This window comes from Danio rerio, chromosome 1 (genome assembly GCF_052040795.2).
Source record: "Danio rerio strain M-AB ecotype USA chromosome 1, GRCz13ab, whole genome shotgun sequence".
Classification (NCBI taxonomy): domain Eukaryota; kingdom Metazoa; phylum Chordata; class Actinopteri; order Cypriniformes; family Danionidae; genus Danio; species Danio rerio.
In genome coordinates this window covers 36,379,963-36,406,541 of record NC_141021.1, presented here as the reverse complement: position 1 = coordinate 36,406,541, position 26,579 = coordinate 36,379,963, and the positions used below count along the sequence as shown (strand labels likewise).

Genomic DNA, 26,579 nt, shown 5'->3' with positions numbered 1-26,579 from the left:
GCAGACTGCCATTTGCTTTAAATCTTTAGTTTAGTTAGAATAGTTTTTTTTTTCTGCTATATGAAGTAGTGTTGTGTTGTGTGAGATGACTTCAGTTGTTCTACAGTGATCTCTGCTTCAAAACTAACATGCAAATAACTGTTCTCCTCATGCCCATATTTACAACCAAACCTCAGTTATTACTTCTGAATGTACTGTATCGCCATTCGAGAAGTCTTTCTTGGAATGTTGAAAAGACTTCGTTTTATAGCAATTCGGAAAAAAAGTAGTCATGTTTCTGGTGTTTTTTATTACCAAAAATTCACCAACAGAGGGCGCTGCTAAAATGTATTAAAATTAAATGATAAGTGATAACTAGTCATTTTTCTGTTCTGTAATGTAGCGCCTTGGGTGCAAGAAATGCACATTACAAATAGCCTACAATGTATTATTATGCATAGTCAAACGGTTTGCAATGACAATCTGAATGAACAGGGCAGAGTAAAAATATCTTTTATTTATTTGACAGTTAGATTAAATGTAAACCGAGTACAAAAGGCGCAAGTACTTAAAGCAGAGCAAAATGGATGACATCAGAATTTTCATCAACTAAACATTAGTGTGTGGTGTAAAATACAAAACATCCAACAAACTGAAACAATTAAAAAAAACTGTAACAGCATAAAATAAATCTGAAAGCAGCGTCCAACAGTGTACGTAATACAGGTTGAGCCGTGTTACAACTACAGTGGAATATATTTAAATCAGTTATTGATGAAATTATCGTTCAATGACCATTTCCTCCCTGATACAGCATGATGTACCAAATGTGACAATAAAACTCAATATCGAGCTTGTAGAAAAATGTTTCACATCTCATGCAAAAAGTTCACTTTATCAAGATCTCGGTATCTGTTGCTGGTGCTACTTGATAGTATGAATGTCATTCTCAATATTACGACAGCACAGTGTATGAAACTATATGCTGAGAGAGAAAAAAGAAACATTTCTGATCATTTAAAGGCAAACTGTGTCACAATCGATTGCACATTACATGCGCAGAATAATAAGGTATGCATGTGGACCAGAAGAACAATTTCAAGTACACAAATTTAAACTTTTTGTATGTACATATTTTTCAGTTATCTTAAAAAATAGGTCTGTAATGCATTTTTGCAACGCATTAAAAACATACTTAATTTCAAAAGTCTGTTAATACTGATTTAAAGTATTTGGATAAAACAAACAGCTCAACAAAATCCTAAATATTGAACCATTCTACGTTTTCTGAACATGTCATGAAGTGAATGTCCATGTCCATCTGCTGACTATCAGTCACTGGTTGCTGGAGTTCTTGTGATCCATCTGGGAATGCAGATTGGGTATCAGTTCCTCTCTTATGGGCAATTACATCTGCGTAGCTTGCTACACTGCCCGTGCTTGAAGATAAGAACAAAACAATACTTTGATTGGCAGGGAACCTTAAGAACTGTAAACCAGTGAAGGGGGGGTTGGGGAAGTAGAGGTAGTGTTAGGAAATGACATCATGAGTATCGCTGTTCGGCCTCTGCCGAATTGCTACAGGTGGGAGAGGTTTGCCATAGAAATCTGCCAATGAAAGAGATTCATGAGGAAAAAATGTCAGCAATATTCATTTTTAAATATCAACGATCAACAATTTTCTGCAGAATACAAGGTGAAGCTAAATCGTTAAAACAGTTCTCCCAAAAACATAGTTATTTTATTCTGTTATTAATTACTCACCCTCATCGTTTCGATCTCTTGAGACCTTTATTCATCTTTGGGACACAGATTAAATATATTTTACATTAAATGTGAAAGCTCTCTGACTCTTCAGAAACAGTAACAGTGTTGAGACGTTCACAATTCTGAAAAATAAATTATATATATAATTTGTCAAAATATTCCATGTAACTTCATTCATTTTCCTTCAGCTTAGTTCCTTTATTGATCAGGGGTCGCCATAGCAGAATGAATTTATCCCGCATGCGTTTTACACAGCGGATGCACATCCAGCTGCAACCCAGTACTGGGAAACAGCCATACACACTCATTCACAACGACCAATTTAGTTTATTCAATTCGCCTGTACTGCATGTGTTTGGAATGTGGGGGAAACTGGAACACCCGCAGGAAACCCACGCAAACATGAAGTGAACATGCTAACTCCACACAGACTGCCAACTGCCAACTGACCCAGCCAGGGCTCGAACCAGCGACCTTCTTGCTGTGAGGCGACAGCCCTAACCACTGAGCCACCATGTCACTCCCTGTAACTTAAGTAGTTCGAATGTAATCAAACAAAGCTCCAAGAACACATTTGTGTACTCAAAACTGTAAAAACAACTTTGTTCATCAATGTCTTCTCTTTCTCGTCTGGACATCAGTATGCACACAGTATCACGACAGCCAATACAACCTATTGCCATAAGCTCAACACACTAGTGTCATAATCCCAGCAGTAAATTCATGCCTGACTGAAGAAAAACATTGGCAAAGTCATTTTTTACAGTTTTGTGGCACACAAAAGTGTTCTTGGAGCTTTCTATGATAAGGGTTGAACCGATAGAGTCACATGGAATAATTTGACAATTTTTGGTTGCTATTCTGGATTTTGAACATCTTATGACCCTTTTTGTCTATGAAAAATCAGAGATCTCTTGGATTTAATCTAAAATATGTCCATCTTTGTTCTGAAGATGAATAAAGGGCTCATGAGGGTGATATAATAAATACTACTACTTATAATACAATAATACAAATGCAAATTGTCATGAGTAAACTGAAAAAAGCCCCCCCGGACATGAAGAATGCATGGAGGTAATGTTTTTTACATTCATGTAGTAAATAAAACATTTTTTGTAGCATTTTAATGCTTTCATTTTTTTCATTTGTAAATATTTTGTGTATTGCTGTGTGTATTAAGCATTTGAACGTGCTCTGCGCTGGACCTGCTTTTACTTGGTCAATGGCACAATCTACTTCAGTTCCCCAAAATAGCGACGTGCCAACAATGCGCCTAAACACACCTGCTTTAAAGACCGGCACAACCAGGAGTCCACATAGTGGTGCAAATGGGTTTTGCTATTTAATCAATGTGTCGCAAAACATGAAAATTAGGGTTGCGCTAGTCATAAAATAGCAACAAATTGTGCCAAACATGTCTTGCGCCTTATTGCACTGGGTGTATGACAGGGCCCACTGTGTTTTTCTTTTCCAACATGCTACTTTTCTATTGTTTTTTAATGTAAAAACATGCTAGATGGATGTGTTTGACCTTTACACTTGGGCCTTGCATCTTTTGAAGCAATGCACATGTGAGCTTCGCCGATCTTCAACTTTCACAAACATTGAAGCTCATCACTGTCAGGTCCAAAAACAATGGACCAATCAGAAGAGCTCAGAGGTGGGAGAAAGTTGGCATGACATTTACAGTTATATCATGGCAAATAAGGTGTTCATTGTGGTTTTGTCCAGACTATCCTGATACATCCTGATGTATCTTCATGTGCTTATCATAACATATTCTTTTACTTTTTCTAATGGGTCCATTATTGTTGTTATTACATCAAATTCATAAAAATGCAGTACTTTTTTAATTTTTTAAACCAATTCCTAAGCACCGCATTTTTAGAATTCCTAAGCAAAGCATTTTTAGAAGCATTTGGTGTGAATTAGCCCTAAAAGGAGCCATTCACACAGAATTCCTGTCCAATGCACTGCTTTTCTATAGTTTTTCAAAGTAAACACACTCAATGGACACTTAATTCACATTTGGATTTTTTTTCTTTAAGGAAACTTATAAAAATAAAAACTAGCTACTGTGACTGTCACTTCTGAATACTATGCAAGTCAATAGATACCATTCTCTCTCTCTCTCTCTCTCTCTCTCTCTCTCTCTCTCATGCACAGATATAAAAAAAATAGTGATAAGAATTTTAGTTTTTGAGTGAAATATTCCATTACACTAAGACCACAAAAAATATATATTTCACTATTTAAATTCCTAAATAAAATTGACAGAGTGCCTGATTTTACGTTGAGAAGAGGACATAGAATATGAAATGAGGTGAACAAATGTCCCAGAATATTTCCTGCAAGCATCAGGAAAACAAACAAACAAGCAACAAAAAAAAAAAAGACAGATAACACACATTAGTCACAGCAAAGAATATGAAGTGTTAAGGATAATATGCTAGTAGCACTTATTAGCTACAATGTCAAGGTGGATGGTTGTGGTAATTCTGTAGGCTGATGGTAGATGACTGTACAGGAAGGATGTGGCTGAGGCTTGCTGTTTGGATGGAGAGAAAAAAAAACTTTAAAAGACAGAACTGTGGGAGAGGGTTACATGGTTAGGAAGCAGAATGAAAAAAAAAGAATGTTAGTTATGCGCATGCTGGTCGATGTGACGGACATGAATCAGATGCAATTAACCAACAAATTACCAGAATGCCTTGTATCTCCAAGAGGCTCAAGTTTGGGGAGCCTAGAAACTTTAGGAGTTGCCCATCCAACTAAAACAAAGAAAAAGGCCAAATGATGAGCTGTTAGAATCATTAATATGAAGCAAAATAAAAAAGGGACAACTAAGACGAATCGGTGGTTATTTTTCACAGAACATCTGACTATGAAAATTAATGTTTTGCAAATGATAATATTTTTAAATGAAATCTGTTTTGTAAGACTAGAAAACAGCCTGTGATGTGTCACCACAGCTTTGAATGAAAAGTGAGACTAGAAAAGGGCTCAAGACAAAACCCAGATGTACAAACATTTTTAAATGACTGATGTTTGCAGATGTTTACTCCATTTGTGTTTTGACTTTGAAAAAAGTCAGTTCAAGTAGTTTCACATATATTGTATTTCGACAATTTAACACTTTTCAAATGTTTAAAAACATGGCACTTTTATGAGTTTTCCAGTACTTATATTTTTAAAAGTCTGTAATGTTGGTTTGTAATGTTTGTAATGTTTAGTTATGAATTTTAATAATTTAACAATTTTTATACATAGTACAAATAAGTAGGATTGCATGGTTTACAGGTACTATGGTAGTATCATCATACTATGGCTCCAAAATACTGGCGGTACCACTGTAGTTTATAAACAGTAGTATCATCATTTACGGTCTATCTAAATTTGATAATGTTGGATGTGGAAAAGTCACTAAAATGCTCGCAGGTTTGTGCAACAATAGACCATTTAATTTTAATAGTCTGTGGAGTCCTTTAAAGTTGCAAGTTTTCTGATGTTTTAAATGAGCATTTGAATCGCTCAAATTCTGTTAATCTCAATATGATTTAATATCTACAATAAACACAACAATCTCTTAAAAAAAGAACGACTCACAAAGTGTAATTTTGAATTACTTTGGATTGTTACCTGACAAGACTGAAAAAAAAAAAAATGATGAAGAACTTTTTTTTTAGCACTTCATATAGCCTAATTTTGTTGGGAAAAACTTATATTTTTTGTAACAAATTTAATTTGTTATCATTTGTATCTTCATTTTAATTTATTTTTTGTAGGTCAGTAATCTATAAAATAAACAAAAATAATGGATACATTTTAGGTGAGGTGACGTGCAAATAATAAATTTTTTCAGTAATAAGGGAATTATGAATTACCTATTATAACATGTAAAATATAGTATTTCTGACAACTTTCTTTATAAACTAGTTATAAATTGCAGTATCGCAATACTATTTGGTATTGTGATACTTCAGCTGCTATAGTATCGTAAGATGAATTAATAGTATCGCGACAACCATACAAATAAGTAGGGATGCATGATATATAAGCAGCCATATCATTATCGGCTGATAAATGCTATTTTTAATGTTATCATTATCGGTCCGTTGTTAAAATGAGGCAGATGAATTACTTAATTGTACTAAACTGTCTGCCTCACACAAGCATGAGTTGAACTGGTTCATACTTGTCCAGTGTACTATAATGGAGCTTGTTTACAAAGTTTAAAACTCCAGCGGTTTATCATAAACTTTTTTATCAATAATTTTTCCTGCAATTGACAGCTAGATTGTACATAGAAGCATTGTCTGATTGACAAGCAGCATCTACAAGGATGAATTTATGCCACACTCTTTAAAGTAAAACATATCTGTGTTTGGCTTTAAGCTTGTACGGTGGCTCGGAACTGTCAAAACACCTCTCAAAACACTTTTTCCAGACATTACGTATTAGCACATTCCTGTAACACATTTTATTCAAAAACGTTTTGAGGTGGTTTTCAGTCCAGCGTGGGCTATTTAGTTCATAAGATCAAATCAAAATTTTATGAAGTTTTAAAAATAAAATCAGTTGTTCACTGTATAAAAATATAACATTTTTAAATATTTACATTTATCGACTTTACATATTTTCATTTATCGAATCAGTTTAGGTTCAGTTCAGAACACAATTCAGATTTTTTTTATTATAATGTGTTATAAATTGTACTTTTGAATCGCAGTTTCAGTAACCGCTGTATTAGCTTTATGAGCGGGATGTTGCCGCTTGGTTGTGATACACAAGGCTTTAATAAAGTGCTTGTGCTGTTGAGTGTTTTCTATCGTACTGCATTCATATTCTTTTAATGCAAGAATTAAAAAAAAAAAAACTCATCCTGGTAGGATGTTTCTGTAATCATTAAAATACTTTACATTTTTTCTCCCAAAGAAAAGTCTGTCTATGCAAAATGCTAGCAGACATCTGTAGCTTCGCTCATGCTCCACCTCTTTGACCTTTTTTGGTTACTCCCGGTTGGTGCAATGACATGCAAACAAAATTGTGACGGTTGGTCACACCTACTTTTGGCTTCATTTGCGCTCTTCAGAAACCTATGGGTGACGTCACGGATACGACGTCCATATTTTTGTACAGTCTATGATCACAACCTTGTTACAAAAAACTACCAGCATTCTTTCAAGGGTGTATTTTAAATTGCTCATACGCTTGATTTGTACACATTTTTTTTCAACTGCAGGTCACCCTTTGGCTTAAGCCATTTTTTATTTCAGTTTTTTTGGAAGGGTTTCTTTGGTAATAGTTTTTTTTTTGTACTGAAAAGTTACATCACTGACAAAATGTAAGCAACATTTTTGCTACTTAAATTCGCTGATTTCATTAATAGTTTTTCAATTCCATAAGTTTTTTCACTGTGTCTGAGAAACCAGCTGTAAAACAGAGTATACACAAGAATCAGAGAGTGAAATTCAGTACCTTTTAAGACCTTTTTTAAGACTATTTCCAAACATTAAAATCACTTTAGGTTTCAACCAGAAACACTGGCGAGATTTTAACTTACAGTATATTTACTAAATATAAATGTAAGGAACTAATCCAAAACTAAAACATTGTTTATATACTGAATAAAAAAATGATTAAATCTAGCTAATTTAGCAGGTTGGTGCCTATAGAACTGCAGAAATAATGGTGTTGCCTTGGTTACTGCAGTAAACAAAACAGCGTGATGTCAACTAGCAGGATTGTATGGATTTTATAAACTACACAGCATCCTGATTTTCACAGATTTAATTCAGGAAAACTTAAGCATAAAACCATCCATTGCATAATTTAAAATGATATAAAACGTAATACCTTGCAAAATAGCATTTAAGACTTTTTAATACTTGTAAGACCCCATTGACACCTTGTAAAAGAGCCATTCATACCTGGCAGAGGAGGAGGCGTGGGGCTTTTGGGTGCTGCTTCTTCCATCCTAAGAGGGTCGACTCTGTGTTTGCGTTTCAACCGTAGTTTCCTAGTTTTCTTTTTGGTCTGGTCCACTGCTCCTGATCGAAGATGAAAAACACTCACTTCCTTTCATGCAGAAACTACAGCAGCAAATAGGTTCTTTATATAATATAATAGAAAAACCTTATATTTAACGAACAATTCTAAGATTTTTTTATACATATATATTTCTTTCAATATGATGGAGGCCTTTTGAGATTTTAGAGGTCCTACCTGATTCTGTGCTTTCTGAAGTCTGTCTCTCACTCTCTTCATCTTCCTCTTCTTCCTCCTCATCTTGAAGTGCTATCTGTTCTTGCACACTGCCCTGCTGGCCATTTTCCCTCTGTCTTTGCATCTCTTTTTCTCTGTTTAGTCTGTCTTGGTTCTGGAATTTTTATATAAAGTGAGTATTTGCATTCTAATGAGTTCGCCCAAAAGTTTAGGGTCAGTTTTTTTTTTTTAAAAGAAAATTATACTGCTCATCAAGGCAACATTTATTAAATAAAAAAGTTAAATATTTATTAATTTTAAATAACTGCTTCTTTATTGTATGAAGTTTCAAATGAAATGATAACTCTAGTCACTATTGCTTTGATTACTATTACGTTAATAATAATAATAATAATAATAATTATTATTATTATTATTATTATTATTATTATTATTATTATTAATATTATTATTAATATTAGAGTGATTTCTAAAGGATCATGCGACTCTGAAAACTGGAGTTATGAAGCGGAACATTCATCATTAAAGTCACTGGAATAAATTATTAAATTAAATGATAAACTACTTTTGAGCAGTTATTTTATAGTGCAATAACATTTCACAATTTTACAATTTTGTACTTGAACATTTAAAAATCATACTGACCCCAAACATTTGAAAGGTAGTGTATGTATAAAAGAAACATTGTGGTGGCTAACCTCAGTCAAAACATTGTTTATTGGTTGAAAGGGGTTGAACATGTTGACATCATCTAGCTCTTCCTCTTTTAATGTCCTTCCTTCTCGCTCTGCTTCCTCCCGTTCCTGTCGGTCTCTGTCAGTGCAAAATATCTTAATCAAAATCACTTATAAGTCATCACGAAACAAAAGGAGTTAGATATTTTCTTTATCATACTGAGTTTAATGAAACATTACGATTAGACATTTTAAATGGGTGTTCTCCAGGGTTCTGTTCTATTATCCCTCCAACTTTTATTGTATTTTCTGTTGTTAAGAGTTATAATGGGCCTGATTGGTACGGAATGTAACATGGTGGTGTTAATATATCCCTCAGAGTTGGATGTTTAACTTTTATGAAATATTAAACAATATGATTCAAAAATAACAAATCAATTAAAAAAAATTTATAACTTACATTTATACATTAGAGTAAACATTAATTTTAAGTAGTTTGCAGTAAAACAAAAAAAAAAAAAACAAAACTGGGAGTACATATTTCAAAATAAAAGTAAAGAAAACAACCTCAGTTATGCCTCATTCACACTATGAGCAACTCGCAATGGCAAAGCAGCAAATGACTGACCATTTCAATAGAGAGCGAGTGACTTTTGGCGACCTCCAACTACACGAGCAACAGTGATCATTGATGATTAAGTGGGCGTGTCGAGTAATGCAGCAAAGTTTAGAACTTTAACTTCAACTTTAAACATATGAAGAGCGATGTTCTTGAGCGACAGCCAATAGGAGCACCAGTAGAGCTCACGTGATCCTTTCTCAGCTTGCTCAGAGGCCAGTTGTATTCATGCTGTATAGACCTACACAGACCTGTTTGCAGGAGGTCGCCACTCAAAGTGACAGGCAGCTACAATATCGCTGCTAGTGTGAATGAGGCATCAATATGAGACTTTTAAAATTACATTTAGAACTATTTAGAACTCAATGACATTATGGTAAACCACATTCAATCTTTATAATCCACTCAATAACATTAAATTATCTACAAAATATCTATAAAAAGCTAAAAGACATATCTACAAAATAGTGAAGCAACCTTTCCACTGCACACGACATTCGGATACGACTGTCGGAATACACCCCCTTGTAGCAGTTGCACAGATTTTTCAGTTTTGATGTGCACCATGGGAGAGAAGTTGATTCTTGAGGTGTCCAAAATAAAGGAGTGCAAAAATAGCCTTTATTCTCTGTGCATTCACCATGGTTGAGCGAATGAATGAATAAATACTAGAAACTCAGACGCTAAAGTATGGTGTTTTATTACTCATTTATAAATATAATTTTTTTCTCATTTAAAAAATAACAAAAAACTACTATTTCTCATCTTCTCATTTCTCATTGGAATGCATCACATCCGGTCGCATACAATCTAGTCACAGCTCAAATCGGATCTAAATTTTTCAAATACAGAGATGAACGGAACTCCACGTAGCTCCCGGACTACTCTCCATTGGGAATTATTAACTTCCGGTCTGTTGCTTGTCGAAAGGCAGCTTAAGCTGGATTTAGGGCGTAATTGTCCCCTCTCCCGTCTCCTCCGACAGCCCCCACTCACATTACATTCAGGCCTGGGTACGCTTATGTCATCGATGCTGCGCTGCTCAGTAAGCACTTTCGCTCAGCACAGTGAAGATTTCTCTAGTTATATCGTTTAAGTTGTTTGATATGCAGTGACGACGAGGCTTTAATACTTGCTGTCTTCTCGGATAAACAGAGAAGTAGGACGTTTCCGGAACTACGACATATCATTATTATTATTCAATACTTTTAAACTATTTTTTTTGCTTGTTTTTATAAATTATTTTAATGATTATAAGGATTTTTATAATCATTCAAGATTTTTTTTTTAAATCAAACTTGATGCATAACTTGCTTTTATCTCGGACAGTTATACCAATTAAAGTTTATTAAAATATTATTGACTACAGAACATGGGTTGCTCTACAAATATATTTTTATTATGACAAGAATAAAAGCAAAAAAGTAAAACTTACTAAAAAATACAGATGTTTTAGAATTAGCCCGCTTCACAATATACACACTACTGTCCAGCTAGTTTCTGTTCTATACTTACGCTAAAAAGGCAATAACGGTCCAACATTCCTGACCATTATCAACAAAAAAGCCTAGAAAAACAGGTGTCAGTATATTGTTAACAAATAGGTTTAAATATTCCTTTCCAGTTATCAAAGAAATAATTTTCTCCTTAATTTTAGTTTTGTAACTAATAAATTGTTTCAAATTCAAAATTAAACATATACACCAGTGTTAAACCTATGAAGGGTGGAAAAACATATTCTGTAATTGTGTACCTGCGTCTCCACTTTAGCTAAGGCCTTTTTTGGCTTTACCAAACTTATCCCTCGGGTTTTTACAAAACCTTTAAACAAAAACTTTCTCCTTTACCACGACTGTTGCAATTTCTAGCTAATAAGTATTGGTCATCTGGTTATCTCTATGATCACGGATCATAAAGATGTCTGTACAGGCATACTGTTTCAGACAAAATCTCTTTAAAGTGTTTCATACTCAATTCAAATCAGTTGCGGTGCCGCTCAAACTGTGCTAGAGTCTCAAAAAAATAATGCGATTCGCTGGCCGAAATCATATCGCACGCACCCAAAGTGAACCTCAGCAAACTCTGCGATGACGCCACATTCGCTGCACGCACTCAAGCGAACTAGCTGGCACGTAGAGTATAAACCAGGCTTTAAGCAGCAACAATCTGAAGTTTTGTAAGCTCACTGACCTCTCTTCTCTGATCCGCCGAACTCTCTCTGCTCTTTCTTTCTTGTCTTGTTCTTCCTGAGCCTTCTGTTCGGCTGTATCTTTTTGCACACGTTCTGAAATTGCCTCATAGTCCTTGGCAATGTTATTCAGGAGCCAGTTAAGGCCATTTTTGATGGATTTGTCAACCTTTTTACCATAACCCAAGACAGCTGAACAGGGCTCCTGAGAGTAAATGAAACAACATTTAAATACATTTCTGTCAATTAATTTAGTGATTAAAAAAAAAAAAGTGTGTGAACATAGATAAATTTTTTCAGATTAATTTTTCACCTTACTAAGAATCAAGATTTAATTATCAAACCAGACTCCGGTTATAATAAATTGTGATTAAACATTAACTCACAATCTGGCAAAGGCATTTATTCTCGTTGACAAGCTTCTCCAATGACAGGGTCTCAATGATATCTGCTTCAGCCATTGCCCCATCTTGGTCCTGTTTATTAGCCAGTCTGTAAGCCAATCAAAAGAAAAAAAGCATGTGAAGGTCATTTGGTAAGCTGTCACAAACAAATGACCTGAGGTCTAAACTTGAGGTGGACAGAATAATTAGCCTTGTGTCACAGAGCGCTCTTGACTTATTAGCACACTTAAGCTTTATTTAGTCAAGGACTTCATCTGCTCCTCACTACCTCAGTTAATTGGACACACCGTAGCTTGTCTAACAACCCAACAGACATACAGATGATGTATTGCACATTTACTGCACACCGCCCCATTCCACTTGGATTGCAGGCAGGGCCTGTTGATATGAGGATGCTCTTCACTGATTACAGCTCGGCATTCATCAAACCCTCTAGGCTCATCAGTAAACTCAAGGTCTTATCTCTAAACAACATTTTTTTTTCCTGACAGGCAGGCAGGGCTGATGAGGGAAGGCTCCAAACATCATCAACAGCTGTTTTAAATTGTGTCTACCTTTGAGTTTTATCTTGAGCCCTTTGTTATCCTCACTTTTCACACCAAGCTCTTAAGCGAGATCTAGCGGTGACAAAAACTGACTCTGTTGTCAACTTGCATCAGCCACACCTGGTCCCGACTGGACCATTACGCAGCATGTGAACACACTAAATGTATGACAGCTAACTCAATCTAGAATGTCTTTTCCGCATATGCGTGAGAGGATTCATCTTTAGCATACCATGGAGTAGTCTGTATTGTCATTCCACAATGTAAAACTGAAACTAGTGCTGCGCACATACAAAGCATAAACAAAGATGTTATCTTTTTACTTAAAGATATTTACCTTATTCATAGTAGTTAAACATGTCTGATAATCTGAAAGTCGATATTGTTTAAAATTATTTTAGCAATGTGACAATGACAGCTGGCTTATAGGTCTTCCCTCTTGACTTGCTAGGTTTCACTTCATTTTTTGTTCTCGCACTCTGATTTGTAGCTGAACACCCAGTAAGTACTCTTTCACCGATGGCTAATGACAATTCAACATGCTAAATCAGGGAAACTCCCACTAACCTAAGCCCAACAAGAGGCAATGTGCGGTACACACCAAACAATCTAGCCTGACAAATGCTCACTGACAGTCTGGAACTGCCCAATATCCAATTGTCAGCTTGGCGTGTCCCGGCCTATAAGCAGTTCTAATTCCATTGTGATTTTTGTTTTGATTTGAGTAGTTTTGATAGCTCTCATGTCTAAGTGCAATAAGATGGTAAAGGGTCTGACCTGAGTCTTTTGTTATACGTAACAAAAACCATCAAAACAAGCTGTTGATCAAAAAAATTACTTGAACCACACACACTGACAGTTTGTTTAGCAAGACATTTCATAAGGCAGAATTGAGCTAAAGCCAGCAAACTGTATTAAAGCCTGCAACTTCCTGAACAAGAACATTTTTATTTTACGTCCCCAGTATATCAAAATGTTTAACATAGTATGGGAAGGTGGGATGTTTTACTTTTAATCCTTCTACATGCAAATCTGAATATCTTATCAATTTGTACAAATGTCTTGGGTGAAGTGGGATTTTACAAAAATCAGCACTTGTCTTTATTACAGGGGTTGGACAATGAAACTGAAACCGACTGGTTTTAGACCAAAATAATTTATTAGTATGGTGCAGTCATGAATTTGTCTTAGGAGTGACAGGGTCACTGCACAGTGTCCAAAGGGATTTTGAGCCATTCCTATTGCAGAATAGTGAGCAGGTCACTAAGTGATGCTGGTGGAGGAAAACGTTTCCTGAATCGCTTCTTCAAAACACCCCAATGTGGCTCAATAATATTTCGTCTGGTGACTGTGCGGGCCATGGGAGATGTTCAACTTTACTTTCATGTTTATCAAATTACTCTGTCACCAGTCCTGATGTGAGAATTGGTGCATCATAATCCTGATGCACAACACTGCCATCAGAATACAATGAACCATTGGGTGCACATGGTCCTCCAGAATGGCTCAGTAGTCCTTGGCAGTGACGCACCTATCTAGCACAAGTATTAGGCCTAGGAAATGCAATGATATTGCAGCCCAAACCATCATTGATCAACGCCCATGCTTCACTCTTGTCAAGAGTCTGGATGGTATGCGTTTTTGGGGCTTCTCCACACCATAACTCTGGATGTGGAAAAGACAATGAAGGTGGACTCATCAGAAAACAATCCATGTTTCACATTGTCCACAGCCCAAGATTTTCACTGAAACCAATGTTTGGCATTGGCTCTAATGACCAAAGGTTTGGCTATAGCAGTCCTGCCATGTATTGACCCTGTGGAGCTCCAGATAAACAGTTTTGGTGAAAACAGAACAGCTGAGGAGCACATTTAACTCTGCAGTGAATTGGGGAGATGTGGTTTCATGCTTTTTGGATACAATTCGGTTTAGCACCAGGACATTCCTATTACACACAATCCTCTTGCGTCCACAGTTACTCCTGCTGGATATGGTTAATCATTCTTAGTGTTATGATGGCATTACACTGGATACTGTGGCAACATCACAAAGACTTGCTGTCTTGGTCACAGATGAGCAAAAACAATTTGTACTCTTTTGAACACTGATATGTCACCAATAAAGTTGTGTGCATTGCAATAATTTACGCAAAATTGTGCTATTACTATCTTAATTAAATCACACTCTGCTCTTACTGGTTTAAAATGCCATTAAAGAAGATGAAAATATTTACAAGTTACAGTTAGCCACACTTAAGCAAAGCTGCTGTGCCTGATTACTAAATTAACCTTGCCCAGATTTTTATTTTTAATACAAGGTTATCGAGTCAGAATTGGATTATTGCTAAACTAATTGATTAGCAATTAAGGATTATATGTAAAATGCCATTTAGAAAGTTTAGGTTTATACATAGTTCAATGTAGTTCACACATATAGTTCACACATTCAATGGCAAGAATATGCAATGTAAAAACTCACACTAAGACAGGTTTGCCTGCAATACGAGGATGCCGGAGAACCTCAGCCATGGTGTCTCTGGTCTCCTGGATTCTCTGGACATCACTGGAGTCCACAACAAACACCACTCCATAAGATTCAGAGTAGTAGTTTTTCCAAATGCCACGAATACGCTTCCCGCCACCCAGGTCAAAGATTGTGACCTCAAACTTTCCCTGCTTCAGGTCCACCTTTGAAAAGCCCACTGTAGGTGCTACATCTAAAGGGCTTTCTATGAAAAAAAACATAATGTAAGAAAAATCCTAGATATTTAAAACATAGCATAAAATATTATTTATTTAGAAATGAATGGAGAACCAAGGTGCATATTTACCTCCCTGGATTCCTCTGACTGTCGCCGTTTTTCCAGCATTGTCCAATCCCACCATTACTAATGTCACCTTCCTGCAAGAACACAGAAACAGCTTCATTTAATTAAGTGTCATCCACACATCAAACAAAGGTCAAGATGACCTAACAAGAAATAATTGTCTGTGTAATGGTATAATGAGGTTAGATTGAGATATTATAAGAGAGCTCAATGACAAGCAACAGTTGATAATAAAGAAAAATAGAACATTTAAAACACCTGTTCTGAGAAAATTACCGTACATTCATGTTTACTTAACCTTAAGGATCATTTTCATTTAAAGTTATTTAAAAGATTGTAAAGTAAATCTTTCAAATGAAGGTATAACAAGAAGTTTAACTTATTTTTCTTACAGATTTAGTGGAGATTATTATTACTAATAAATAAATAACAAACTAACCTTGCTTAAAAGACTGTGATTAATTGTCTAAATGGGTCCCTTATGATTGTTTTCTTCCCCCTTGCATCTTACACCACATTAGTCTGATTTGTTGGATAATTTCCGAATATTAATTTACAATTGTTCTGAAATATTTTTTCATAAAAAATAATGAAATATTTATCCAAATAACTTTTGAATTGCTGGAGTGCACACATTTTGTTTGCGTTTTCCATGTCCTAAAATGTCTTTAAAAAGTTTTTTTTTTTTTTTTTTTTTTTAAAGCAACAAGCTAATCATAGAAGAGGTGTACTGTACAGGAATGATCAAAAACTTTGACACATTTTCTGACATTTTAAATAAATAAATAGTTAAATAAACTGGCATTAAGTTATGAATTCACCCCAGCTAGCTATCCTGTATATTATCTGTTTACTGTTACTGTAAACTATATTGTCCCCCTTTGGGGAAATGTGTTTTGCAGCCTAAAATATTTACACAAACATAACACACCATTAAAAGTACAAAAAAATGCTGCTATATTTTTCAATTAAAATTCAGCCACTCCATTGTACAAGAAACAAATAAAAATTTGAATCTGTTGGTCCTAGAGATCACGAAGAAAGGGTTTGAAATTATTCAAAAAGAGAATGGGATATGCCAGAAGTAATCTGATTAGCTTTAACACCCGAATCTCATACAAGTTGGATAACACTGACTTAGTCCCTTTATTAATCTGGAGTCGCCACAGCAGAATGAACCGCCAATTTATCAGGCATATGTTTTACGCAGTGGATACCCTTGCAGCAGCAACCCATCACTGGGAAACATCCATACACCCATTCACACACATACACTACGGACAATTTAGCTTACCCAATTCACCTATAGCACATGTTTTTGGACTTTTGGGGGAAACCGGAGGTACCCGGAGGAAACGGTCAAGTATACGGGGAGAACATGCAAACATAGAAACACACAGAAATGCCATCTGACCGAGCCGAGGCTCGAACTAACGACCTTCTTGCTGCGAGGTGAACGTTCTACCCACTGCACCACCGTTCAGCCCAACCCTGGCACATCATCCCTAATACTTTGCTGCAGGTATTTAAAACCTTAGTGAGTTCTTCCAGCCTCATGACTGGCGAAATAAACAGGAATAAAGATGATGATTCACCACACTGTACTTCACACAGTAATAAAATGCTGTCTTTTACTACAATATCGACATCAGAAATACAAATTTAATGCTTCGTCCAGTCATGAAAGTGTGCATTGTGTACTGAATTAACTAGTTTTGGCAAACCAGCTCTGGGTAAATTCATAATGTAATGCCAGTTGTTGTTTTTTCATAAAATGTTCTATGAACTTTAATCAACTTTTTTTATTAAATGTTTGATGACTCATACACCACTCCTATATATATATATATATATATATATATATATATATATATATAGATATAGATAGATATAGATATAGATATATATATGAGCAATTCCATGAAAATGTAAACCTTATGAAAAAATAAACTTTTGACCAAAATAACAAAACCTATTTAAATTTGTTTTTTAAATTTAAATTTTCACATTTCGTGCTCGATTAAGGGGTTAAAGACTCACATTTTCCATGATTTATGTTAACAGTAATCATTCTGCAGGAGGATTGGGGTCTGTAGGATAAATAATTACTCTTATTTTTTTATAACATTACTGCCCTTTTAATTTATGAGCTACATATTTAAAACAATACGCAGCTTCGATCACGTAACACGTCCGTAACGATTTAATGAAAAAGTTTATATTGTGTAATAAATTTTATCACAAATAAAATGAAACTTTGTATACAAAGCCAAAATGTGTCCATGCTAATTATGATTGCGAACTTATCTCAGGTCTTTGCTATAAACAACCACAATTTTGCGTTACGATCATTTTTGAACTCCCTATTAATATAAGCCAATGACTGGCGCATATTTGTTCATTATGATGCTGGATTACAATTACTGACTTACAGTACATAATATTCATATGTTATATCAAGAACTGAACATTTCAGTTAAATATAAACCACTTTAGCAACACTTCAGAAATAAATCTTTAACAAAGAGAACATAACAATTTACATATTGCCATAATCTTGGCGCAGCACCTTGTGTTGAAGCACTTTATGTTTCTTTTGTAGATAACTGACCATCAAATAATACATCAAATAGTTAAAATACAATTTATGCCAAACTAGGAATGCTGATTTTAATTAATTTTGCCAACTGAAAACCGCTCGTTAACCAAGTATTAACCGCTAACAGATTAATATCAAAAAAATATTTAATGAAAAAAAATGACATGCCTATTTTGTGTGACACATTAAATATTGCATTTTAAAATACTGATTAGGCTATTTTAACATGCGAACAGCGTACAGAACATAAAAGAGCATCTTCACGCACCTGCAGTGTTTTTTTTCAGCACCATAGAAAAACAGAATAAAAGTAACAAAAAGAATAAAATAAATCCTGCTCTAGATCCTTTTCACTTCAATGACAAATTAAAATTACAAAACAAAAACACTGACTGAATCCTTTTTAAGAACCGGCATAGGCTGTTTGTCCAATCGTGTTTTTTTTTTTTTTTTTCTCCATCAAATAAAAATATCAGGCTAACTCAAATAGATTGCTTTACGGAAAAATATGCATTCAATTAATGCTCCGCTTTTATGATATTACAAAAGCTGTCAACACTTTTAATAGAAGTCATTAGTTTAAAGATTTTGTAGAAGTTTGGTGCGAGGTTATCATAAAATATTTGGCTTTGTTTGAATCGTAGATTAGGCTATGTAGGCTATTTAAAAATGTATTTAAGAACTATTATAACTGTAATTTTCTAAATGGAAAAAGGTTGGTTTGTTGGTTGTAGTCTGCACTAAATCATCAATAGGACTAGTTGAGTTTATGACGCGGCTCCAGGCAGCACAGGCGACCATCATCAGCGCTGGTTTGTCAACTCCTGTGTCAAACTGGCCAGAATATCCTTCTTTCATTTTGCTTCTTTGGCAAAATACATCTGTGAGCATGTGTGTTAGCATGTGTTACTGTCCTGCGAGTTAACAAATACGTGTAGCTCATAGGCAGGGCCAGACGGAATCTGCGGACGTTTTTTGCTATTTCTGCTGAGAATTTTAGTAAAAATCTGCGGAATTATTTTGGGAGTATCCAGCAGAGTATCATAACTAAAACCTTAATATATTAAATAAAAAGTAATAAATTACTGAATAAAAACTGAATAAATTCACATTTACACATTTACTCAAGTAAATAATAATAATAATTCCTTACATTTATATAGCGCTTTTCTGGGCACTCAAAGCGCTTTACACACAATGGGGGGAATCTCCTCATTCACCACCAGTGTGCAGCATCCACCTGGATGACGCGACGGCAGCCATTTTGCGCCAGACCGCACACCACACACCAGCTGATTGGTGGAGAGGAGACAGCAATGAAGCCAATTGGAATATGGGGATGGTTAGGAGGCCATGATGGACAAAGGCCAGTGGGCAGATTTGGCCTGGATGTCGGGGTTAAACCCCTACTCTTTTCGAAGGACATCCTGGGATTTTTAACGACCACAGAGAGTCGGGACCTCGGTTTAACGTCTCATCCGAAAGACGGATCCGCAAGACGGAAATAAACAGAATTAATAATTGGCTAAAAATCTGCAGAAATCTGCGGAATTCTGTGTGTGCAGATTCCGTGTGGGCCTACTCATAGGGGCTGATCACTGCGAATGCACTTTTTCATTACAGAAACATGAGGCGCAACGCAATGCATTTTATGTTGACAAGAAAAAAAGGAGTGCGGTGCTCTTTTGTATGTCACTATACGTAACGTAACAATTAAATTAGCTGGTCTATTGTGCACGAGTGTTGCTATCAATGTTGTCATAATTGAAATTTTTTTTTATAACATTATGATATTCAAGATTTGTAAAGTCATACAACTTTGGATGACTTGAAAAGCGACCACAAGTCTCTCCTTCATTATTAAAAAGTTCACCATAGTCATCTTGACAACATACTGCTGTCACCTCAAAGGAAACCCCGCCTCTTCTTTCATTTAATTGAAGAATAAAAAAGATGCGACTGAGGTAACATGCTTTTTTCTCTGGAGCGCACAAAGCGCGCAATGGCAAAAAGCGAGGCGCGCAGCGCATAATCAATAACCTCCATGCATTTGGTCTTTTCCCACTGCTCAAAAGCTGCAGGCACTTGCACAGGCTACAGCGGAGTTTTCATTTCATGCAGAGCATAAATATGTTTTATTTATTTTATTAATTAAATAACTATTTATAAAGATAAATTATCAAAGCGACACAATCTAAGCACTTTTCAAACCTTGAAAATAGGCTATAGATTACATTAAAATGAAAACATTTTCAAAGATTTTCAGCACCCGGCAAATGCGCTTGAGTACTTATTAAAATAATTTTACAGACGGCAAAATAAGAATAAAATCTTGATATTGATCTAAGCTTTAACTACATTATAGGAGTATTATATTTGTTAGAAAATTGATAGGACATGCAGCTGTAAATATTTCATTCAATATCTTACACAATCGGTTATAAACTACAGCCTTAAAATATAAACATTATAGTCATCCATTGCACATGCCTACAACCAATGGCTATTTTTCTATGCTTGTTTAATATAGCCTACACAAAACTTTTTATAATATATATATATATATATATATATATATATATATATATATATATATATATATATATATATATATATATATATATATATTAAGGGTGGAGCCGAACCCGAATACAGTATTCGGAAAGGCACGAATAGCGTGTTTTTACGAATACTTGATTCGAACAAATACTTGAAAAATTATTTGTATTCGGGAGCAAGAAAAACACTATATCAAAAAGCAGCGTTTCCTCATGAGACCACAGTGCATGCCCGCGTGAGTGAGTGAGTGAGTGAGAGAGAGAGAGAGAGAGAGAGAGAGAGAGAGAGAGAGAGAGAGAGAGAGAGAGAGAGAGACACGCTCAGTGCAAAACGCGCCAAAGCCCGAAACTGAAAGCGAGACGTGACTTTTTAGGGGCTGTTTCATATGGATTTATTAATTATTCTTACTGTTCAGTGATCGCAAACTGCCGTAGTTTATTAAAGACGCAAACCCTCACTGCACGTCAGCTGCGCGGCTTCAGCAAACCTCCTCATTCCAGCAGCACGAGAGCTTTATGATTGTTTATGCGCGCCAAAAGTGGCGGATCTGTCCGGTAAAATATCTGACTGCGTGTCACCACATCCCTAAGGACTGTTTGGCGAAATATTTGACTGCATGTCAATGCATAACAAACGACTGAAACGATATAACTAGAGAAATCTCCACTGTGCCACTGTGCGTATGGCAAGCCGTTTTAGCATTTAAACCTTGTTTAGACTATCCATAAATATATTTAGAGATATCTCTAATTATATTTTGACTTGTCATAATTATAATTCAGATTGGAAATATCTGCAAATATATTATGACTGACTAGTCATATTCCTCCATTGACTTCCATTGAAAAATATTTGCAGATATCTCTAAATAAACAAACAAACAAACTTTGTGTCTGTTTTGTGGCAGGCAGATGACAATAGCAGGGCTGCATCTTTTAGTATTATATATAATACTTTTGTTCTGACAGATCTCCCAGGCAGGGTTTTATTTAGATTTATTTAGTTAATTTTAGTTTTTGGAATTCTGTCCATTGGAAAAAAGTTCTTTCAGAAGAAGAACAGTTTTTTGAAGTATTATTTGTTATTATTCTGTCTATTCAGTGTCCTTCAACAAGAACAGTGGTGGTGGGGTTCATAATATTCACCATGGTATTTTATTAGTTGTTGGTTTAACCATGGATGAGATAATGGCTTCTATGTTATTTTCTTTTCAATGACATTTCTTATCACATGTTCAAAAACAACAGCCAATATTGCATATCTATAATTTATATAATGGGTATAATTAAACAATACTTTCACTATAACGTAAATTAGAAGTGTAATAGAAAAAATATATATTTTTGCGCCATTTTGAATTTTACTCGAATACAAATACAAATACAAATACTTTTCCCCTCTCAACAAATACAAATACAAATACCGGCTGCTCCGCACATCCCTATATATATATATATATATATATATATATATATATATATATATATATATATATATATATATATATATATATATATATAGGGCAGTTTTTGGGACATAAAATTCTTTTAAAAAATTTAATAAATTAATTCACCACAATCTGTGAAACTACACTTGTTTGAACCTCAGACTAGGCATAGGATGACAACCAGTTTGAAGGTTTACCACGGTTTGGAAAAGACAAGGTTTTAAAACTGCTAGCATTTTTTTTTTTTTTGTTATACCATTCCCAAGGTATACATTTTTTTGTTTACAATTATTTTGTTTATTTTCTTAGGGCAACAGAGTCTCCAGCAAAAAAGGACCCTCAACATGAAAAACTACTGAACAGCCCATGATTCAGCAAACATCCACAAATCTCTTTTACATCAGCCTATAGATCAACTAGACCTGAAGAGTGCAGTGGATTACTTTATCTCCACAGAAAAGAAAGATATCCAAAGACACCTTTTCAAGTTTAAAGAAATCTGTTTTAGAAACTAATAAAGATAACAGAAGTTAATGGTTTATTTCAATTATTTAGCCTGACATGTTTACTGTTCAAAAGATAATGTGTTCAATACTGTGTTTTGTTTTCTTACCCAGACAATTAAAAGCAACATATTTTAAAGCAATACCGTGAAATCTTTATCTAAGGTTATCAAACTGTCCGAATCTTATACAAGCCCATGCCTACCTCGGACCGCCAGAACAGACTCAAATTGAGACGTAAAAAACACATTTGTTGAATAACAAAAATATCCTTAAATGACATAGTAATTCTGCTAAACATCATAAACCTCAATGCTTAATTCTGAGGTAATGACACGCAGTGTAAACACACACTGCAACCGCAGAAAAATACTAAGCTAAACTCCTTACGCTTACCAAACATACACACACACATGCACAAACAGATACTTAACTGCGGCACTTGCGCCGCAGGGACATCCAGCGCACTATCCAGGTGACAGTTTTCTGCAACCAGGAGGCCTTCATCGAGACTGGGAATAGATCAAGATGACAGCTAGCTTTCCCTGACTTCAGTTGTTGTCGATAAACAAACACACCCACACAGTCTTTCTCTCTTGTCTCTGCTAGCCTATAGTCGGCCCTGTATCTAAGAGATTAGTTGGGGATTTCTACTTAACCTAAAAAGATCAGTGACAGGGTGTTAAAGGACGTGACACATTCAGCCAATGAAATTAAGACAATAACTTTGACAGTTGGCCATCACCTCTGGCCTCAAGAACTGTCAGTAGACGGTCTTCACGTTATAACTGACACTCTTCTTGTCACACTGATCGATTGTTAGGTATGATGAACTGAATGACACCGATTTAGGCTTATTAAGCATTGTGTTTCAGGAACAGCAGGCGATGCGAGTAATCAGATATTTATCACTTGGGTTTAAGCTTATGCACGATTGTGAGTCATGTTCAAACATGTACAGTGAGTGGTTTAGCAAAGGGACGACCAATGGAGAGCATCTCGGTAACAGAGAACTTAAGAACTTGGAGAACTTCCACAAATTAATTTGAAAAAAGTCTAAAGAGCTACTTGAGAAAATAAAAATCTATTATTTGATATTAAAAAATATTTAAAACAGCTTAAAATATAAATACTTGTTTAAAAAAAGTCTAAAACTTCAATAATAACAAAAGAAAACATGTTTTTTACTGACGTACAATAGTGATAAAAAGTCTAAATGTGTAAAAATAGAAAAATCAAAATGGGAAATCTATACATCACTAATAATACATACAATTCAGATTAGTATCACTAAATCAGCAGCCCCTTCATACATACCTAGACGCAGTTTACAGAAACTCTTCACTTATTCACCTTATTTTCAGCTGTCGAGTGGGCGCTGCCATTTGAATCTTTTTGTCTCGCGACTTCCGGTCACATTCACTTCCATTCATTTTTTGATGTTAACAATTGCTCGTTACGCTGCTTGATGTTGCAATTTAATATTTTCTTATTATATTATGCTACTTGGTCTGTGTAGTCATGCAAACATTTGTTTGTTGAGAAAGCAGTTTGGCCATTTTCTGCCGTTTATTATTCCTAGTCATTTCTCCCATAGGCGACTGAATCGGAAGTTCTAAGACAATCGCGAAAACAGGCGCACTTCCGCATTTTAGAATAAGGTCAATACGAGTAAGTAAACCCCTTAAAGAACATTTTTGGAACTTTAATACACTGTAAAAACCTCCTCCCTATTTTACCTAATAATAAAAAAAAACTCTGATGCAAGGCTCAGACCGTTTGCTTGTGCCTAAACCATTCAGAAACTGAATACCATATATTCCATCTTTCGCGGTCCCCTTTTTGTTTCACAATTTGCAAATTGCCTTGCCTGTATTCTTAGCCTCTACATTTTCGTTTGGTTGAAACCCAAAATACTGCCAAACTGTAGAAGATTTGCCATCTTTCCCCACCTCTCTCTGTCTCCTCTACGCTGTCCTGTGATGACGACCACGCCTATGCATTTTTAGGCATTAAATAAATTTTAAAAAGTTTAATGTTTAATCCTGGTCTCCTTTGTAGCAGTAGTTTATCTGCTACATTCACCTGCCTAAACCTCACTTAACCTGCTCCAAGCTGGGATCAAACCGACAACCTTCCGCATGGGAGACGGTTGCTATACCGAGGAGGCATAAGTGCATTGTTTTTTATGATGGTACAGTTGAAGTCAGATCCCCCCCCCCCCCCCCACCCCCCGTTTGTTTTTCCCCCAATTCTGTTTAATGGAGAGGAGATTTTTTCAACACATTTCTAAACATAATAGCTTTAATAACAAATTTCTTTTAACTTATTGTGTATCTTTGCCATGATGACAGTAAATAATATTTGACTAGATATTTTTCAAGACATCTGTACAGCTTAAAGTGACATTGAAGAAGGCTTAACTAAATTAATTAGGTTAACTAGGCAGGATAGGGTAATTAGGCAAGTTATTCTGTAATGATGGTTTGTTCTGTAGACTATCGAAAAAAATAGCTTAAAGGGGCTAATAATTTTGACCTTGAAATGGTTTTTTAAAAATTACAAACTGCTTTTATTCTAGCCGAAATAAAACAAATAAGACTTTCTCCAAAAGAAAAAAATATATATTATCAGACATACTGTGAAAATTTCCTTACTCTGTTAAACATCATTCGGGAAATATTTAAAAAAGAAAAACAATTTCAAAGGGGGTTTAATAATTCTGATTGCAACTGTAGGAACTGAAACTGATACCATTGCTATTTTTAGCCTACTATCTATAAAAAAACTGAATATTTTGCCAGAAACATAATTCTCAATTTAACTCAACACAAACTATAAAATAAAATGAAAACATCTAAAATAACAAACACAAATACAATTACAAATAAAATAATTTTGTCATGATTGCCTTTTTTCTCTTTTTGTTCTCTTTTCATGATAAGTGAAATGTAACCATGGCTGTCTCTTCAGATTTCTTCAGTTTAACAATAGTATATATGATTAAATAATGTTATATTGTTAAAATAGCTTTAGATTAAAACATTAAATCATGAAGGGTGAACAAATACATAATAATGTTAACCTCTTAATAATAATAATCATTATAGAAGTCTGAATAGGTTTTAAGTACGACTAAATATAATTCATCCAAGATTGAAAATTTACTCAGCATTAACTTAGCCTCAAGTGTTATCAAACCGTGTTTGGGTTTCTTTTTCTGTTAAACACTAATTAAGATATTCTGAAGAAAGCTGAACACCTGTAACTATTGACTTCAGTTCCATAATAGCAAAAACAGTTAACATGGAAGTCAATGATTAATGACTTGTGTTCAGCTATATCCAAAATATATTATTTTGTGTTAAACAAAAGAACAAGTAAAATGGTGAAAACTTATGACAGAAATGTAATTTTTGGGTGAGCCATCCATTTAAGTGTCCTAATAACGTTAGCATATGTAACGTGAACGTTACTAGACCCACTGTACAAATATGACATTAAGTTACAGTTCATTTCAATGACAAGTCTGCTTTGGGAAAAAGGACATATCTTACTGTGTCTCTGACTCTGAGACAAAAAAAAGAACGAAGAGTTGTAAGAAACTCACCTTGCAGGTTCTCTCCATCGTTTCAACCAGTTGCAACAGTTCGCCATCAGATTGAACATTTCCCCCCTAAATGCTTTCACTGGGGTTTATTTTTTCATGACAGTCGTTTTAAGTTAGCTGATTACTAACGTTAGCACTTAACGCCTCCTCTTTGTATGTTTAATCAACCCGTTATCTACTAACACGCTATTATTTGACTATCTGAGTGACTCGTAAAGATGTGTACATTCATTTTGTTTGGTTATTACATGATAATAACGTCAAAATAAAACAAAGCTGGTCAGCTAAGATAACGTCACGTCGCTTAATTATTGAACTATCACTTACAACGCGGACCATTATAGTTTAGTTTCATTTTGCTCCCCCGAATCAAAGCTGTCTCACTGAGGGCTAACCAGTTAGCTATTACATACGATGCATTAAAACTATAAAATTGCACATAATGCAGAAAGAAACCTTTAATTAAACCCTGACTGTGCGCACGGTTTTTAAAACATCCCCTAATCGCACTCTTAATTTAATGCCCCTGTCTGCACAGATACTACTGGGGTAACGTTAACTGTTAGCTCGCTAGCAATCCGCTTTGTTTACCAAGCTGAATCTGGCTGCTATGGCTGCAGCCGCTATTACGTT

The 26,579-nt window shown here is 35.1% G+C and overlaps 1 protein-coding gene across 7 annotated transcripts; it reads right to left on the bottom strand.

Annotated features, from left to right (window-relative positions):
* Window positions 1-475: 475 nt before the first annotated feature.
* On the bottom strand, window positions 476-26,557 carry arl13b (ARF like GTPase 13B). 7 transcript variants are annotated; one of them, XR_015475515.1, is made up of 11 exons: window positions 25,947-26,549; window positions 15,232-15,302; window positions 14,880-15,129; window positions 11,839-11,944; window positions 11,455-11,657; window positions 8,670-8,784; window positions 7,972-8,125; window positions 7,677-7,796; window positions 4,449-4,517; window positions 3,911-4,294; window positions 477-3,707 (listed from the first exon to the last, which is right to left on the bottom strand). XR_015475515.1 is itself a non-coding variant. In XM_087235095.1 (11 exons), the coding sequence occupies exons 1-10, from the start codon at window positions 26,003-26,005 to the stop codon at window positions 4,221-4,223; spliced, it is 1,221 nt and encodes a 406-aa protein (XP_087091221.1). In that variant the 5' UTR covers window positions 26,006-26,549; the 3' UTR covers window positions 477-1,587; window positions 4,217-4,220.
* Window positions 26,558-26,579: the final 22 nt, after the last annotated feature.